This window comes from Anneissia japonica, unplaced genomic scaffold, assembly GCF_011630105.1.
Source record: "Anneissia japonica isolate Jap-2015-1 unplaced genomic scaffold, ASM1163010v1 scaffold904_len716149_cov161, whole genome shotgun sequence".
NCBI classification, from domain to species: Eukaryota; Metazoa; Echinodermata; class Crinoidea; order Comatulida; family Comatulidae; genus Anneissia; species Anneissia japonica.
In genome coordinates this window covers 431022-446028 of record NW_022683714.1, presented here as the reverse complement: position 1 = coordinate 446028, position 15007 = coordinate 431022, and the positions used below count along the sequence as shown (strand labels likewise).

Below are 15007 nucleotides of genomic sequence, written 5' to 3'. Positions count from 1 at the left end.
TATACATACATATCATATATGCATTATAACATATATACATACTTATGTATATATACACACATATACATATATACATACTTATATATACACACACATATATACATATATATATATACATAATATATAGACATATACGTATATATATACATAATATACATACTTATATATATACATACTTATATATCTACATATATACATATATATACACACATATACATACTTATATATATACATACTTATATATATACATATATATATATACATATATATACATATATATATACACATACTTATATATACATTTATATATACATACTTATATATATACACATACTTACATATATACTTATATAGGCCTATATATATACTTATATATATACACTTATATTCTTATATACTTATATATAATGTACACTTATATATAAGTATATATACACACACATAAACATATATATATATACATACATATGTATATATATAAATATATATGTATGTATATATATATATAAATATATATGTATGTATATATATATAAATATATGTGTATGTATATATATATATAAATATATATATATGTATAAATATATATATGTATATATGTTTATAAATGTATACGTATATGTGTATATATATATACGTATATATATATACATATATGTATATATATATGTATATATATATACATATATATACATATATGTATATACATATATGTATATATATATATATATATATTACACGTATATACTTCTAAAAGTCGTGTATCATGCATAGGAACGTTGACGCCTGCAAGGCTCTGGTTATTTTTGTTGTCGATTCCTATATATTATGTACTAGGCCTACTACTATTGCCGCCTAGGCTAAGAAGGCCTGCCCTAGCTAGCCTACTACTTCTACTACTACTACTACTACTACTACTACTACTACTACTACTAGGCCCTACTGCTACTACTACTAGGCCTATGACATAGCCTGGGCCTAGCTAGCCTACAAGCTTATGTGAGTTTCATCCATGTACGGTATGGCTTTCATATTTTTGTCACAAAAAAACAAGATAACCAGACATTTGCCTTACCAGGGCAGGGCAATATGTAAACATAGGGGTCTATACCTCCTGCCTCTTATGCAGGCCATTTAATTAAGCTGCATTTTTAAAAAAATCAAAAACAACATATGATAGTAACTGATTACTGGATAGGATAGGCTAGGAATAAATGCCATGGCCCAGGTCTGAACATTTTGTGTATACAGTAGGTAATAATCATGGTCAAATTTTTTCTCAAGCACAATGACATTTGCCATGACAGTCAAATAGGGCCTGCACATGGAATATTCTCTGGGCAAAATATAGGCATAGAAATGTTGTCCTCGCTGGTTTCCACACAGATTTTTGCAGAAAATTAGGCCCTGGCCTATCCCTAATAAAATATAACCAATGGATGCAGTAGGCTACAGTAGTTACAGTTCTGTACACCTATTTTTCGCGCAAATGTGAGCCACTTTTTGATGGTTCGTTTGTTCATTTTGGTTAGTAAAATGGTATCAATTCATTAATTAATAAAGCTTCTATTAATATTTTGAGCTTGAAATTTTTGGTTTGTGGAGTTTGGGCAACACCAAGTTTTTTTGGCGTCATTATGCATACACTGACAATTTTAGAGGACTAATTTTAGTTTCTGTTTCTTCTTTATTCAGCTATGTACCAATATGACTCAAATGAGACTGCAGTGATACGCCAGTAAAATGCAGGCCAGAAGGAAGAGTGCATCAGTGATTGAGAAGGCCCAAGGTCTACTCAAGCAGTCACGGCGCTTGAGTTATGTACCACCAGTTGCCACAGTTAAAAATACAGAAGGCTCTGAGCTTGATGTAAGTACAGTAATGCTAATTTAAAATTAAAACATTTTTGACTGTGCATGCTTTGTCTGTAAAGGATTGAATCCAGGCATGTGCTGTGTCAACGGCCGTCGGTCGACGTGATGCCACAGAGAATTCAGTGCGACAAAATGCGCAAAACAGATCAATTGAGGCATGTCATGGCAAAATGGTTAAGTTGTCTCACAGTCCAGTATTGAGTAAATGAGCTATAAAATATGGGAGCTCAAAAAATTGCCTAAAAATCCAAATTTGTTTTTCATTATAGATCAAAAGTTTAATGTCTTATTAATCATGTACCAAAGTATTAGTTCTGGAAGTGGTCAACAAATTGTTTATTTAATGTTATTTTGATAGTTCATTCTATTAAACAATGTATACACAAATAACTTTGAAAGGCAAATTTACTCAAAATCATGTTTATCTTGACTCTAAGAGTACTGTACTTTCACTTTCCAATAACTTAGTCTTGAAATGTCCAATTTCAATGAATGACCCCTCATTTTAAAGATCACATGCTCAGGTATATGAAAATACAAACAAATTGAATTTCAATTTTTGCTACAACTTGGCCATTTTGCCACAACATGCCTCAGTTATAATGACTATATGTTCAGTCTGTTATTAACAATCTGCAGCGTTGTGTCATCAAGCGTTTACCGAGAGCAGAGGTGGATTCGTTAGTCGACGGCCATACAACACAGTGTGTGCTCAGCTTAGAAAAACATTAACCTCCTCCCTAAGCCCTGCAAGTTTGTACAGACTAACCAACTAACCAACAATTGCTAGAAAGATTCCAAATTTGATGCTATTGTAAAAGAACTGGGCAAGTTTGGCCATTTAAAGAAGTTTTGAGAAAAGATAATTAAAAAAACATGCTTTTTCTTTTCTGCTTCGGGGCTTGGTGATTGGTGAGCCTTAGCGGGTATGATCACTGTATAGCTGTAGAGAATAGAGTGAATATGTCCTTAATAAATTTTTTAACAAGTAAACCAATAAGTTGATGTTGAACGATGCAAGCGTTAAGTCTTGTTGTCAGCAAGACTTCATCAGGCTGAATGAGACGTTTTTTGTTTGTAAAACGTTACAAGTGTGACACCTTCATATCGCCGGCTTTGGTCCTGTGGGATACAGAGTCCCCCAGCCTGTCAGGTTGTAGAATTGAATATGAGTGACACATTGATTTATCACTTGTACCGCATGTTCTATTTCTTTCATTTTTTCTTTGTTTAGGCATATCTGTCACAGCTGTCATTGAAAACCTCAGGAACACCAATTAAAAAAACTAAGTCTGTCATTGATGGTCTCAGCGATTTAAGTTTAACTACTGATGATGAAGATATTAACCCAGAACAGAGAGTAGTACAGAGCAGGTTTGTTAAGAAGAGCCTAAGCCAGACTCTTACCAAGCCCGTCTCTAGTGTTGAAGGTTTGGTTGCAGATTCTACCAAACGGAGACCAGTTTCAGCATCTGGGAAACTTAACAGAACAGCACCCTCATACAGCTCATCTGCACTAAATAAAGCCGCTGCCTTCACAGCTAAGTATGCGTCAAAGAAAAAATCTGCTCAGATTGTTACTTCAGATGACAGTGACATCAACGAGGACATCATTGCTGAAATTACCAATAAGAAGTTAAATGTTAAATCAGATTCATCTACAAAATTTAAAGGTGCAAAAACAGAAGCAGATAAAATTAAAGGTTTACAAAGTTTAACAACTGTTGGTCAACCGGAGAAGTTTTCAAAAAGTAAACATTATGTCAGTAATATGCACTCACTTTCACCAAAGAGAGATGCCTCATCTGATGAACGTAAGGAAGAGCTTAACACTCCTAAAAGTAAGTTCCTTAAAAAGTCTGCACAGACAGCAGGTAAATCTGTGGACAAGAAAAATTGGAGTAGCCACCTCAAGAAAACAGTTACGAACAAAGTTCAAACATCAACCCCTAAGAAAATAGAAAAGACTCCACCTTTAGAGTCGTTAAAGACTTTTGATGATAGTGATGATGAGATGCAGGCATTTATCATAAACTTATCACCAGTTACTTCACCTGATATTCCACCAATCAAAACACAACAGACATCAGCAAGATCAGCACACACCTCCAAAAAGGTTAGTACAGGAGTAAAGGCAACTCTACTTAACCGATATAGTCGCCAGTAGCGCTCTTGTCACTCCCGACTGTAAATTACCTTATATTATTAGCCAATCATGACGTCATCACTGCAACTCCCAGTGTTATTAGCCTATCCCCAAAAGTGCAATATTTTTCGACTTGAACTTTTTTCCAAAAGGTCAAAACCACTGTCAAAGTACGTACTGTATCACGCACCATGGTGAAAATTGAATTTGAAAATTACTTTTGTAAAACAAGGTCGATTATAACCCGAAGAAATTTACTTCAAATTCAATATAAGGTATGAACAATTAAGTAATTCCTTGAATCAATGCACCCTAAACAAGCTAATGAAACTGAACATTTATTAGGAATATTCTAGACCTATTTTAAAGACTCATTGAACGAAATCACCAGTTGCTTTGAATTGCAGATAGAATATAAGCAATTGAAAGCAATTTGTGATTTGCAATTGCTTAAAATAGAAAGAAATACTCATGTCACACAACCCACTGGCTAGCTGCCAAATTTTTGCCGAAGTTCAATTGATGGTAGTTGACTTGATTTGAGTCGACTTTGATGGTAGTTGACTTGATTTGAGTCGACTCTCAATAAGCGACATATTGTCAGCTTAGCTGAACCTTTTGCATTTTAATGATTTTAAACATTGTTTTCTGGTTAATTGGGTAAATTGAATTCAAGGTGCTATGTACAGTAGTGTCTGATGTCAAGAGACAACTCTGGCAGTATTAACTAAAATCTGAGATAAAAAAATCACTGGTCAAGTACAGTAGTCAACGTCCATTTACAATCCTGGTGCGTTGAGACGTATGTTTGCTTTTATTTTATACTGTCAATATCTGACATATTTTTTCTCAGGTTAAAGAAAATGTAGAAGAACCAAAAGAATCTGAAGACATTGACAATGATTTAAGTACAGACAGTAGTATTCCAGAGGAAGACAACAAAAGTCTTGTAGGTTAGTGTTCTCAGTGTCACATAACGCAAAATCTAATAGAAAATTGTAGACTTGTAGAAAAGCAAGTTAAGTCAAATTGTAATCTTAATATCCACAGGAGACATTGGCACTTGTGGTATTTACTTTATTTGGCAACTGTGTTTTTTGTTTTTTTTTTGTCTTTCGTGGGTGTTTCGCACTTTTATTGTTAGTGTTAATCAATGATATAATATGTTTTCCAAAGTTATACACAGTTATTATTATACACATGGTACCTACACTTTTTACATCCACTCATAATATAATTAAAATGACTGATAAAATTAATTCAAGGATTTCATTTTAACCTTGTTTTTTATATATATATTTTTCCATTCTTTCCCAATGTTATATATTTAAGCTTTCGTTTTTGAGAAATTATTGTCTTGGTCTTTGAAAGTTATAACTTTTCTCATGTTTTTTTGGCAACTGTTAATTTCTTTATTCCAAATTCCAATTTTGTTTTTGTAGGATTTCACTCACATGTTCTACAAATGACAGACTTACAAGAAGTGATTTCAGAGGTTAGTAACACAGAGAAGAAATTTGCCAAACAGAATGCACCGGAAAAGAACCAAAGAGGGTTAACTTCTCGATCCTCAATTTCAAGTTTCCGCACAATTGGTGGAGATAGTGATGAAGACATTGTAGAGGAAGTCCAGACAGAAAGGTCTATATCAGGCATCAGAAGGTTTGGTCTGCAGACAATCAATGATCTCAGAGATACTGCTTCCACCAAGTCTGAGAGTTATGCCAGTGATTTTGAAAGTGATAGCGAGATACTCACAGAGAACGCAACTTCTGAGAAACAAAGTGCTCAAATATGTGAAACAATTGTGGAGCAATCATATTCACACTCTTTTGAAAAGAGCAGTAGTAGTATTAAGAAGAAAAAGAGGTCTGTAAGAGATTCATATTCTACATCCTTCAGCACTCAAACTCCAAGAAATGAATCGCCACATTCAAAACATAAGGGGAAGGGTCAGAGAAGCTTCAGTTATACTGAAGACTTTGATAGTGACTCAAGAAAAACAGATTCAGAAGTGGAAGACCTTCCTAGAGATGCATCAAGAACTGAGACTTTCAGTCAAAGCTACACATCTGAAACCAGGACATTGACAATTACTCCAAGAACAGCAAAGCGCCGCTCCAGAGTTCCTGGCATTGATGTTGGAACCCAAGTGGATGCAGGAGGTCTGCAGTACCAATGGAATCCTAGTAAGATCTAATTCGCCAAAATAATTTACGTGCATACACATTATTTACAGATTGTTTATAACCCTCCTGGTGTACACATTTTGTGTGTTTGGAGTTCAATTTTAAGGACCTCAATAATTTAGTGATTTTAGTGACCTTGTTGATTTTGTTGTATTTCAGTTGCACAAACCTGAACGATGGTGCATTCATACATAATACAGTCATATAAGATATAACCACGTAAACAGTAATAGTAAAATAGAATGTGTTGTGTAGAATAAACAAAATTTAAAATCTTAAAATAGGAATAACTAACAGTGATTGATTGAAGTTCATAATTTAATTTTAATATTTTTCCATGTAAGTCAGTCAAAATTTAAGAAAGAAGAATATTATATTTGGATTTCAACATGTTTTTTTAGGAGTAACAAAAGCTACAGTGTATTGACCTTTACTTAAGCCCCATCTACAGATTGGGTGACCAGTATTAGGTGATTTTATGTCTGTGTGGATATATTTTATTTATTTATAAATTTATTAAGCATCCTCACTGCACTGAGAACAAAAGTAAAAATAAAAAAGGAAAGGATGAGCAAGCGAGAAGCACCCCTATCTACTGTACATTCCCCCTTGAACAACAAATGTATCCACACATCAGACAGAAATGAGATGTGGAAAATTGCACGTAATAAGATACAAAAAAAAAAACTACATAAAAGTATATAAAAAAAATATAAACCAGTGTTCTCCTTAAGCTGTTTTAGCCGTCAATTTTACCAGACTTATATATAATTTACCAACCAGTAAAAATTGTGTTTTGGTAGTATAAAAAATGCACTTTAACTAGGCCTAGGTAGTCTAGGCTGGCCTTCGTTTTATAAATGAACATTATTCCAGTCCAGGCCTAGGCTATGATTATGTATTTACTTTATTTATATGCTTACCTGGCTCTATATGAACAAATTTACTAGTAAAACTTTTTTCTATTGGGAGAACACTGTATAAACACATTAAACATATAGAGTATATATTTTTAAATTATTACAAGACAATTATTAATTTATTATTTATTTAATTAAACTAAAAGATATAACAACATAGGATATTATACAAAAAGTGTAGTTATTAAATTATTAATTTGTTTATTTACAATAGAAAAATATGATATAAAAAAAATACATATAAAATATATAATTATAAAAAAAAAGAAGTTAAATTAAACTACTGTATTATTATTAATGATGTGTATAATACTGATGTGGGACTATGTTGATCAAGGATCGTTGACCAAGCTTCCATAAGTTGTGGCAGAGCATTGCAAAGTATTTTTTTTTTTTGAAGATGAAGGAGTAGCAGTGCTTGGTCCGTCACTTGGCCTTGGGTATACTGACCCAACACCGGTGGCTAGCCACGTCATTTCCCCTGACGCCCTGGAAGGTACGACAATTTTTAATTGTGTTGTGTTATACTCTCATACACATTACACAATAATGTAACTTTGACTTTGTTTATTCATACTATACTTGGCACACACATTACCAATGCTAATGAGATATAACTTTGTACAGAAGGATAGTTTAATATGAGCCATGCTCATCACTGCAGTAGCAGGTTATTGTTAATTTTCCATCTTTTATATATGGTAACTCATATATTTATTATCCACAGATGGCCATAAAAACTAGCAATTATAATATAAAGTACTGTATATTATCAAAAAAATTAAAGAGTATACAATAATGAATATTATAGTCCCTGAGATTGATTGAATATAATTATAATACTTATAATACATTAAGTTTTTATAAGGGCATTAATAAATGTATACCGTATTTATTTGCATAAATGCCCCGCTTTGAATAAACACCCTCTTGAATAAACAACCCCTCCAGAGACCCTCACATGGAATAAAAGCTTTCCTCGAATAAACGCCTTATTTCTTCCTCAAATAAACTCCCATGTAAATGACTGTAAAACAAAACATTCTCAATGCATTCTATTTATATTCTACAGAATCAAGTCTTTATGATCACGCAATAACACATTTTGACGGTAATTATGTGTTGCACCTGCACATTTACAGTGAAATTAAGTGGCATTTTACACCAAAAAAAAAATAAATGCCTCCCTCGAATAAACGCCCCCTCAAAAGCCTTTATTTGAATAAATACGGTGTATTTAGCACAACGACTTGTTCATTTTTTCCTGGCACAAAACATATTGACAATATTACTATTATTTATTATTATTTTGTCTGTTGGGAAAATGATACAGCTATAGATAATTTCTGTATTGGTTTATTACACAGCATTGACTGGTTACAGTCCGAGCGTCCTTGCCATGAATAATATGTTGCGAGCTCAGTTAATTGCCACACAGTCAGCCATCCAGAACATGAATCGACTACATCATCAGCTAATGAACTCCATCTCTGAAGATTACCAATACACAACCCTTGAAGAAACCAGACAGGTACGGGCAAATAGCCTTCTTATTTTTTGTTCCATAGCCATCAAAATAAGAATTGCCCATCACCTGTAAGTATCAGGGTTGGCGGATCCACGATTTGAAGGAGTGGGGGGGGGGGGTTCAAAGTGTTTCCAAAAAAGCCAAAAAAAAAGCAGGGGTCCTCCCCTTAGAAAATTTGGATTCCTAGATGACCGAAATTGACTCTTTCTGAATTCTAAATTGTCTTTTAATGATTTGTAAGTTCTTCAACATTCAAGGTTTCCACACTCTTAAAAAAGGTCAGGTAATTTTATGTCATTATTTTTACAGTAAGTAGGTCTATTATATGTGTATACTGTATACAGAAAAGAAAATCAGAGACATAGACAATATTATTATTATATTCCAATATTGAGTAGTTGGTACATACTGTAGTCTTCCTTCCATGGGCCTGAACGCACTTTTCATTTTATATAATTGATGGCTAGCTACGGCTAAGCTTGGTTTGTCTGATCTGCCCAACTAGTGGTAGGTAAGTTAGCATGCCTTTTGTAGGTCAGAACCCAGTAGTATTTTGTTACTTTTCTCCACAGAGGAGGGTTTTGTCCTCTATGGATATAAAGATGCTCAAACAAACAAGAAAAACACACTCATACACACATGATACCAAGTCTCATAAACCAAGTCTCGAATGAGGCTAAGGAGCAGAGGGCAAGTGAGCTAAACTCCTATACCATAAATTGACAATTTCATGTGTAACACTACTTGTAAAGACATCAGACAGTATAATGTAATATAATCAGTGGCGTAACACCTATTTGTAATAACGAGTCAATTGCAATAAAAAATTATCTATGCAACTTTTGTATAAATTCTAAATGTTAATTATGTTTAATTATGTATATGAATGTCTATTAGATAAACAGTTGCATAATAATAAGTATATACACTGTACCTAATAGACATTCATAAACATAATTAACCATAATTAACATTTAGAATTTAAATGAAAGTTGCATATATAATTTTTTGTTGCAATTAACACATTATTACGCCATGGTATATGTATAAGACATTCATATACATAATTAAACATAATTAACATTTAGAATTTAAATGAAAGATGCATATAAGTATTTAATTTTTATTTGATACGTTTTAAAGCATTCTCGGTACATAATTAACCATAATTAACATTTAGAATTTAAATGAAAGTTGCATATATAATTTTTTGTTGCAATTAACACGTTATTACGCCATGGTACAGTATATGTAATAGACATTATTATACATAATTAAACATACTTAACATTTAGAATTTAAATGAAAGATGCATATAAGTATTTAATTTTTATTCGATACGTTTTAAAGCATTCTTTGTACATAAATAACCATAATTAACATTTAGAATTTAAATGAAAGTTGCATATATAATTTTTTGTTGCAATTAACACGTTATTACGCCTTGGTATATGTAATAGACATTCATATACATAATTAAACATAATTAACATTTAGAATTTAAATGAAAGAAAGCAAAAACTGGCGTGACACCGGAGCCAAACCCCATTTACACTTAACGAAGAAACTGCGGGATGATCTTGGGTTACCCCCACTTACAATTGAACACAAACACCGGTGTTGAACGCTGCCCTCAATGAGCATTTTTGAGGAAAACTAGCTCATTAATCTGCAATCAAGTTTAGTTTCGAAGGGGAAAATCATTTTAATTTATTTGTACGCTAAAAACAGAATTAGTTTCTAAACAAAAATACAATCCAAAGCAATAAAATATAACTTAAATTATTTTTTATAATTTTTAACTAAATACCTTCAAAATATATAAATAGTTATATTATTACAAAAAAACTGAAAATTGGATAATAAGTGGATGATTAAAATCCTGGTTTGTGAAAGGCGGGACTGTTTACACTGTGTGTTTCGATATCAACGGGACTATCCCGGAGAAGCTTCTCCTGAAAACATTCAGCTTCTTTGAACTCGGGTTTTGCACACTGGAGTTGTTGATGTTCACCCATTTACACTAACCCCAACTCCGGTATTTGAAACCCGGTGTATCGACAACGGGAAAGTAAAAGCGGGTTTATTCCGGAGTCCAGCTGATAGTGTAAAAGGGGTATTATTAATCAGTAAAATTCTATTTTTATAAATCCTAATTTTGAGGTATTGGTAATGATTGTCATGTAAAGTACAATATGAATCTTTGGAGTTTTTAAAAAGATTTTAAAAATGTCTTTATTTTCAGTACATAAACAAGCACAGGCAGCCACGATTAACCATGGAGGAGGCCCTCAAACAAGTCAAGGGGGAAATGGATGATGGTTATAGGTAATGGCAGATGGCAGGCTGTAGCCTCAGTGTGCCAGTGAACATTTTAACATGTACTCTACATTACTGGCAGTGGCGGGGCCAGAAATTTGCTGACAGGTGGTCGGACGTGTCCGATGGAAGGGTCTGAACCAAGTCCATGAAGAAGCCTCGGTCGGTTGACTGCTAAGAAGAAAAAAAATTGCCTGTTAGGGTTCATGGGGAGAGTTTTTATGGCTAAATTTGGTCTCCAACTAAGTACTGGCCTTGACTGCCGGCTTGATTCTTCCATCTTCTCATCTCACCTATTTTGGTATTAAACTGGTATAGAGGGCTCTCTTAATTGTATAAAAGATGTGATGCACTATAGACTAATTCCTGTTACAAAGTTTAGGGAGTGGAAAGGTTTTCAGTTGTGAGTAAAAAATCCTTATCTGTCTCAGGATTTGAACCCATGACCCTGCTATTTGAAGTCAAGTATCTTAACAATAATACCAAAGATTTGTATAGCGCCAATTCCAAATCAATGATCAAAGGCGGCGAGTGTTAATACCCCTGGTCACTGGATAACATACAACGGCAAACCAGAACAAAGTGCAACCTTGTCTGCTCCATGGGGAGTATTCCTAGTCGTGCGTGTATAATAGGCGCAAAAAACTAGTAACACTTAATGCCACAATATCTTACCAGGTACCTATTTATACTCCCGGGTAGACAGAGAAAAAACATAGAAAAAGTACCTTGCCCAAGGAGACAAACGACTCGCAGAGCGAGAGTTCAGAACCCTTGACTAAACAACTAAGCTACTTTCTACACATTAAAGTACAGTATTCAAAGACATTTTTGAACTAAAACATTTTTAGTAATGTTCAATACTGACAATGCAGTTAATTTGAAATAATATAAAATACAGTCCAATAATTTAACAATATGGCAATAAGAAGACTACTTTCATGTTGCATTTTATTGTTGGCATCTGCCAATATGAATTTTAAGAATGCCGTCCATATGCAGTTGCCATAGTAACTGGAATTCAGATGTCATATTGTGCTTTTTGGCCCAAGGCAAGTGCTCGTAATAGTGATATTTCACGTCATGTGGTTCAGGGTAATATCGTTTATGAAATGGCCAGAAACCAAATAGATGAACTTCATCGCAAAGGTCTAAAGCTGTCGTTGCTAAATAGAATCCTGTTGGGAGAAGACGAGTTTATAAATTGTTGGTTTTGTAACAAAATATTTCATCTGTTGAAAAATATGTATTTGTTTGCAATGTTTAACAGTTAAGCTGGTTTTCCACTAGACAAATTTATTCTCGCGAATCAAAGTGTCGGTTTGCTTCCTGAGCTCTGATTGGTTGCGCATTTTTTCGCTTTGCAGAAACTCCGATAAAGATGTGAATGCGCATTCGCATGAACCGACGCTTTCGATTCGCGCCAATAAATTTGCCCAGTGGAAAACCGACTTTAAAATACCGTAAAACCTCGAATTGAAGCCCTGGACTTCAACTTTTTTCAAATATTGGATGGGGTCCTTTTCGAGATGAGCTTCTTTTCGAGGCTACTATTGCAAAGTAAAGAGGGTGGGGGGGGGTATTTTTAAAATGAACACATACTGTAAATTCTGGGAATTTGTACTATAAAACAATAAATAAGGCCACTGTAACACCAATCTGAATCATTGGATTGTATTAACCAGCATTAACTCGCAAACTACAGTATAAACCAAGCGTGTTTTTAATTTATTTTGTTTTTTTGAAATTCATGTACAGTGTATGTACTGTATTGTATCGAAAAGAAGTCCATTATATCTTAAAAGGAAGGCTAAATTTTTGCAAAATAAAGCTTCTCAAGATTAAGCCCATTGGGCTTTAATTCAAGGTTTTACGGTATTTTATATGAAATGAAATTCCTCTTATTTAAACCTTTTGACAAAGATACTAGAAATACAAGATAGAGCACTCGCATAGCAAAAATGAGGTGCAAATTGGTGCAGACGTACGCGGCGCCCTTCTCTTTTTAATACAGTAATGCAGGTTTTCTATACTTGGTCCAGACGTGTAGGGCGCCCTTCTGTTGCTAAGTATATCCAGACGCACACGGCGCCCTTCTTTTTCCATTAATGGGGGAAAACGTTTTAACTAATCAGAGTCCGGTCATACGATTCTGCGCTTTTTTGTGTCATTTTATTGTTTTGATTTATTTAATGCCTACTTATTGTTTCTTATGGATAATGGTAACGATTTCTCTCTGTGCAAAAGGAGATTATGTATTCACAGTTGTGTAACGCTGGCGTAAGTTTTTACCACCAAATATGGGCATATCACTGTTACTAGACGCATAAAATTTGATCTGGACAAAGCTTGCACTAAGAGATAAGGAAAATGATGAATAGTTCATTATTTCATTTATATTTTATTTATTTTTTTATTTTTTTATTTATTTTTTTAAATTTTTTATTTTATTTTTTTTTTAAATTATTATTTTGTTTATACTTTTGGCTGACCTGAAAATGCATTTTCATGTATTATTACTGTACTTTTATTAAAAGTTATTAATAAAAATTAATACAATTGATTGTTGATAAAGTATTGTGTTGTACAGTTATTTATTCAATTGGTTTTCAATGGACAGTACTATTTTTATTATTTTGGCTCATATTGCATTGTCTTAAAGATTGTATTATTTAGTAAAAAATATGTCAAGAAGTGACTGGGTGAGCAACACTGTTATCTGATTCTTTATTAAAGTGATAAAGCAGTATGACTGCCAATAAATTAACTTCATACTTTACAATCTTTTTTTCTTGTTGGCTTATGCTTTTAGAATTAAATGTAATATACTGTACTTTTCTTCTAAAAACCACTGCCTGGATATTGTTGCTATGGTCACAGAAAATCGTCAGCATAAACGTACGTAAACCCGTTGGTGTGACAAAACGTGTATTTTTGGGGAGAAGCGCGTATTGCTGGGCCTTCACTGATTGGTCGGTTTTGTCAAGTTTTATTAATACTCCGAGAAGGTCCATTATTTGCAACAAATGATTTTAGCGAGGACTTATATAATAATAATAAACTGTACAAATCTCGGATTTTAGAACAATTCATCTAGATTTCAGAGCATAGATGAATTTGTTTTTCTCTCACCTGTTGATGGCCAGGTCTGTAGGCCTCTTTTCTCCCAAAATCTCCAAATAGCTTTGAAATGTTCCGGATGACCGAAAACTATTTTCGAGTTGGTTGTCCGGTGGTGGTGATAAGCCCTGAAGCATGTTCTTGTCCAGTAGTTGTCCCCAAATACAGGAATCCATATCAAACCTGTTTGTCTGGACGTGTCTTCACGGAAATCACTTATGTTTTGAATTCTGTCAAATGTGTTGTATCTACGGTAAACAATAAATGGTTTGTTTTTGTTTTATTCAATATATTCCTCAGTGGCACCCTAAAAGGTACAGCCTTAGGTACAACCATATTTAGCATAACGGTGGCAGTACAAGAATGCAATTGAAAAAAAAACAAAAACAAAGATAAGATCAATCTAGCAAATGCATATTATAATATTAAAACTTCGATTTGAATTTCCTTTTGCACATTCTTTTGCACAAAAGTTTGCACGAAAATTTGCACAAAAGCGTAGACGTTTTATGGAAAAGAAAACTCAAATCAAATGCAAATGAAGACAAAAAAACTTAATCAGTTAATATTTAAACTCATACACGTACTTTTAGAAAAAAAAGGAGTGCTTAAGGGGTTCTTAATTTGTCCTCTATATAGAACCCCTGTAGCATCCTTTAATGGTTCGAAGAATGAGAAAAATAGGTTCGCAAAAAGGGTGCTTCGAACCATTTTAGGTCGTTAAAATGTTTTGAGAACTATTTACAGAACCCTTCAAAATAAAGAACCTTTTTACATTGGGGGTTCCATATACAGGACAGCCAAGAACCTCCGAAGAAGTATTTCTAAGAGTGTATAATTAGCCTGTCTGTATCTTGAGGATATTCCGGCACGTTTAAAATCGTAACGGTACTGGGGTTGGCCTACAGGAG

At 33.5% G+C, this 15007-nt stretch overlaps 2 protein-coding genes across 5 annotated transcripts in view; one reads left to right on the top strand and one right to left on the bottom strand.

Annotated features, from left to right (window-relative positions):
* The window catches only part of LOC117101003 (uncharacterized protein C19orf44-like), an 11966-nt gene extending 928 nt beyond the window's left edge, over positions 1-11038 (top strand). For 3 of the 4 annotated variants that reach the window (XM_033240848.1, XM_033240857.1, XM_033240865.1), the window contains exons 2-9: positions 1696-1869; positions 3109-3990; positions 4874-4973; positions 5463-6209; positions 7530-7625; positions 8497-8660; positions 9230-9351; positions 10903-11023. In XM_033240848.1, coding sequence (XP_033096739.1) covers positions 1744-1869; positions 3109-3990; positions 4874-4973; positions 5463-6209; positions 7530-7625; positions 8497-8660; positions 9230-9331 — 2217 coding nt within the window. In that variant the 5' untranslated portion in view covers positions 1696-1743 and the 3' untranslated portion in view covers positions 9332-9351; positions 10903-11023. Of the gene's footprint in view, positions 1-1695; positions 1870-3108; positions 3991-4873; positions 4974-5462; positions 6210-7529; positions 7626-8496; positions 8661-9229; positions 9352-10902 lie in introns of all 4 variants that reach the window. The other variant, XM_033240873.1, reaches the window with a different exon arrangement.
* Positions 11039-11892: 854 nt separating this feature from the next.
* Positions 11893-15007, bottom strand: part of LOC117100857 (sia-alpha-2,3-Gal-beta-1,4-GlcNAc-R:alpha 2,8-sialyltransferase-like) — a 15785-nt gene continuing 12670 nt past the window's right edge. The window contains exons 6-7 of the mRNA XM_033240694.1: positions 14109-14344; positions 11893-12154 (exon numbers count right to left, since the gene is read on the bottom strand). Coding sequence (XP_033096585.1) covers positions 11928-12154; positions 14109-14344 — 463 coding nt within the window. The 3' untranslated portion in view covers positions 11893-11927. The remainder of the gene's footprint in view (positions 12155-14108; positions 14345-15007) is intronic.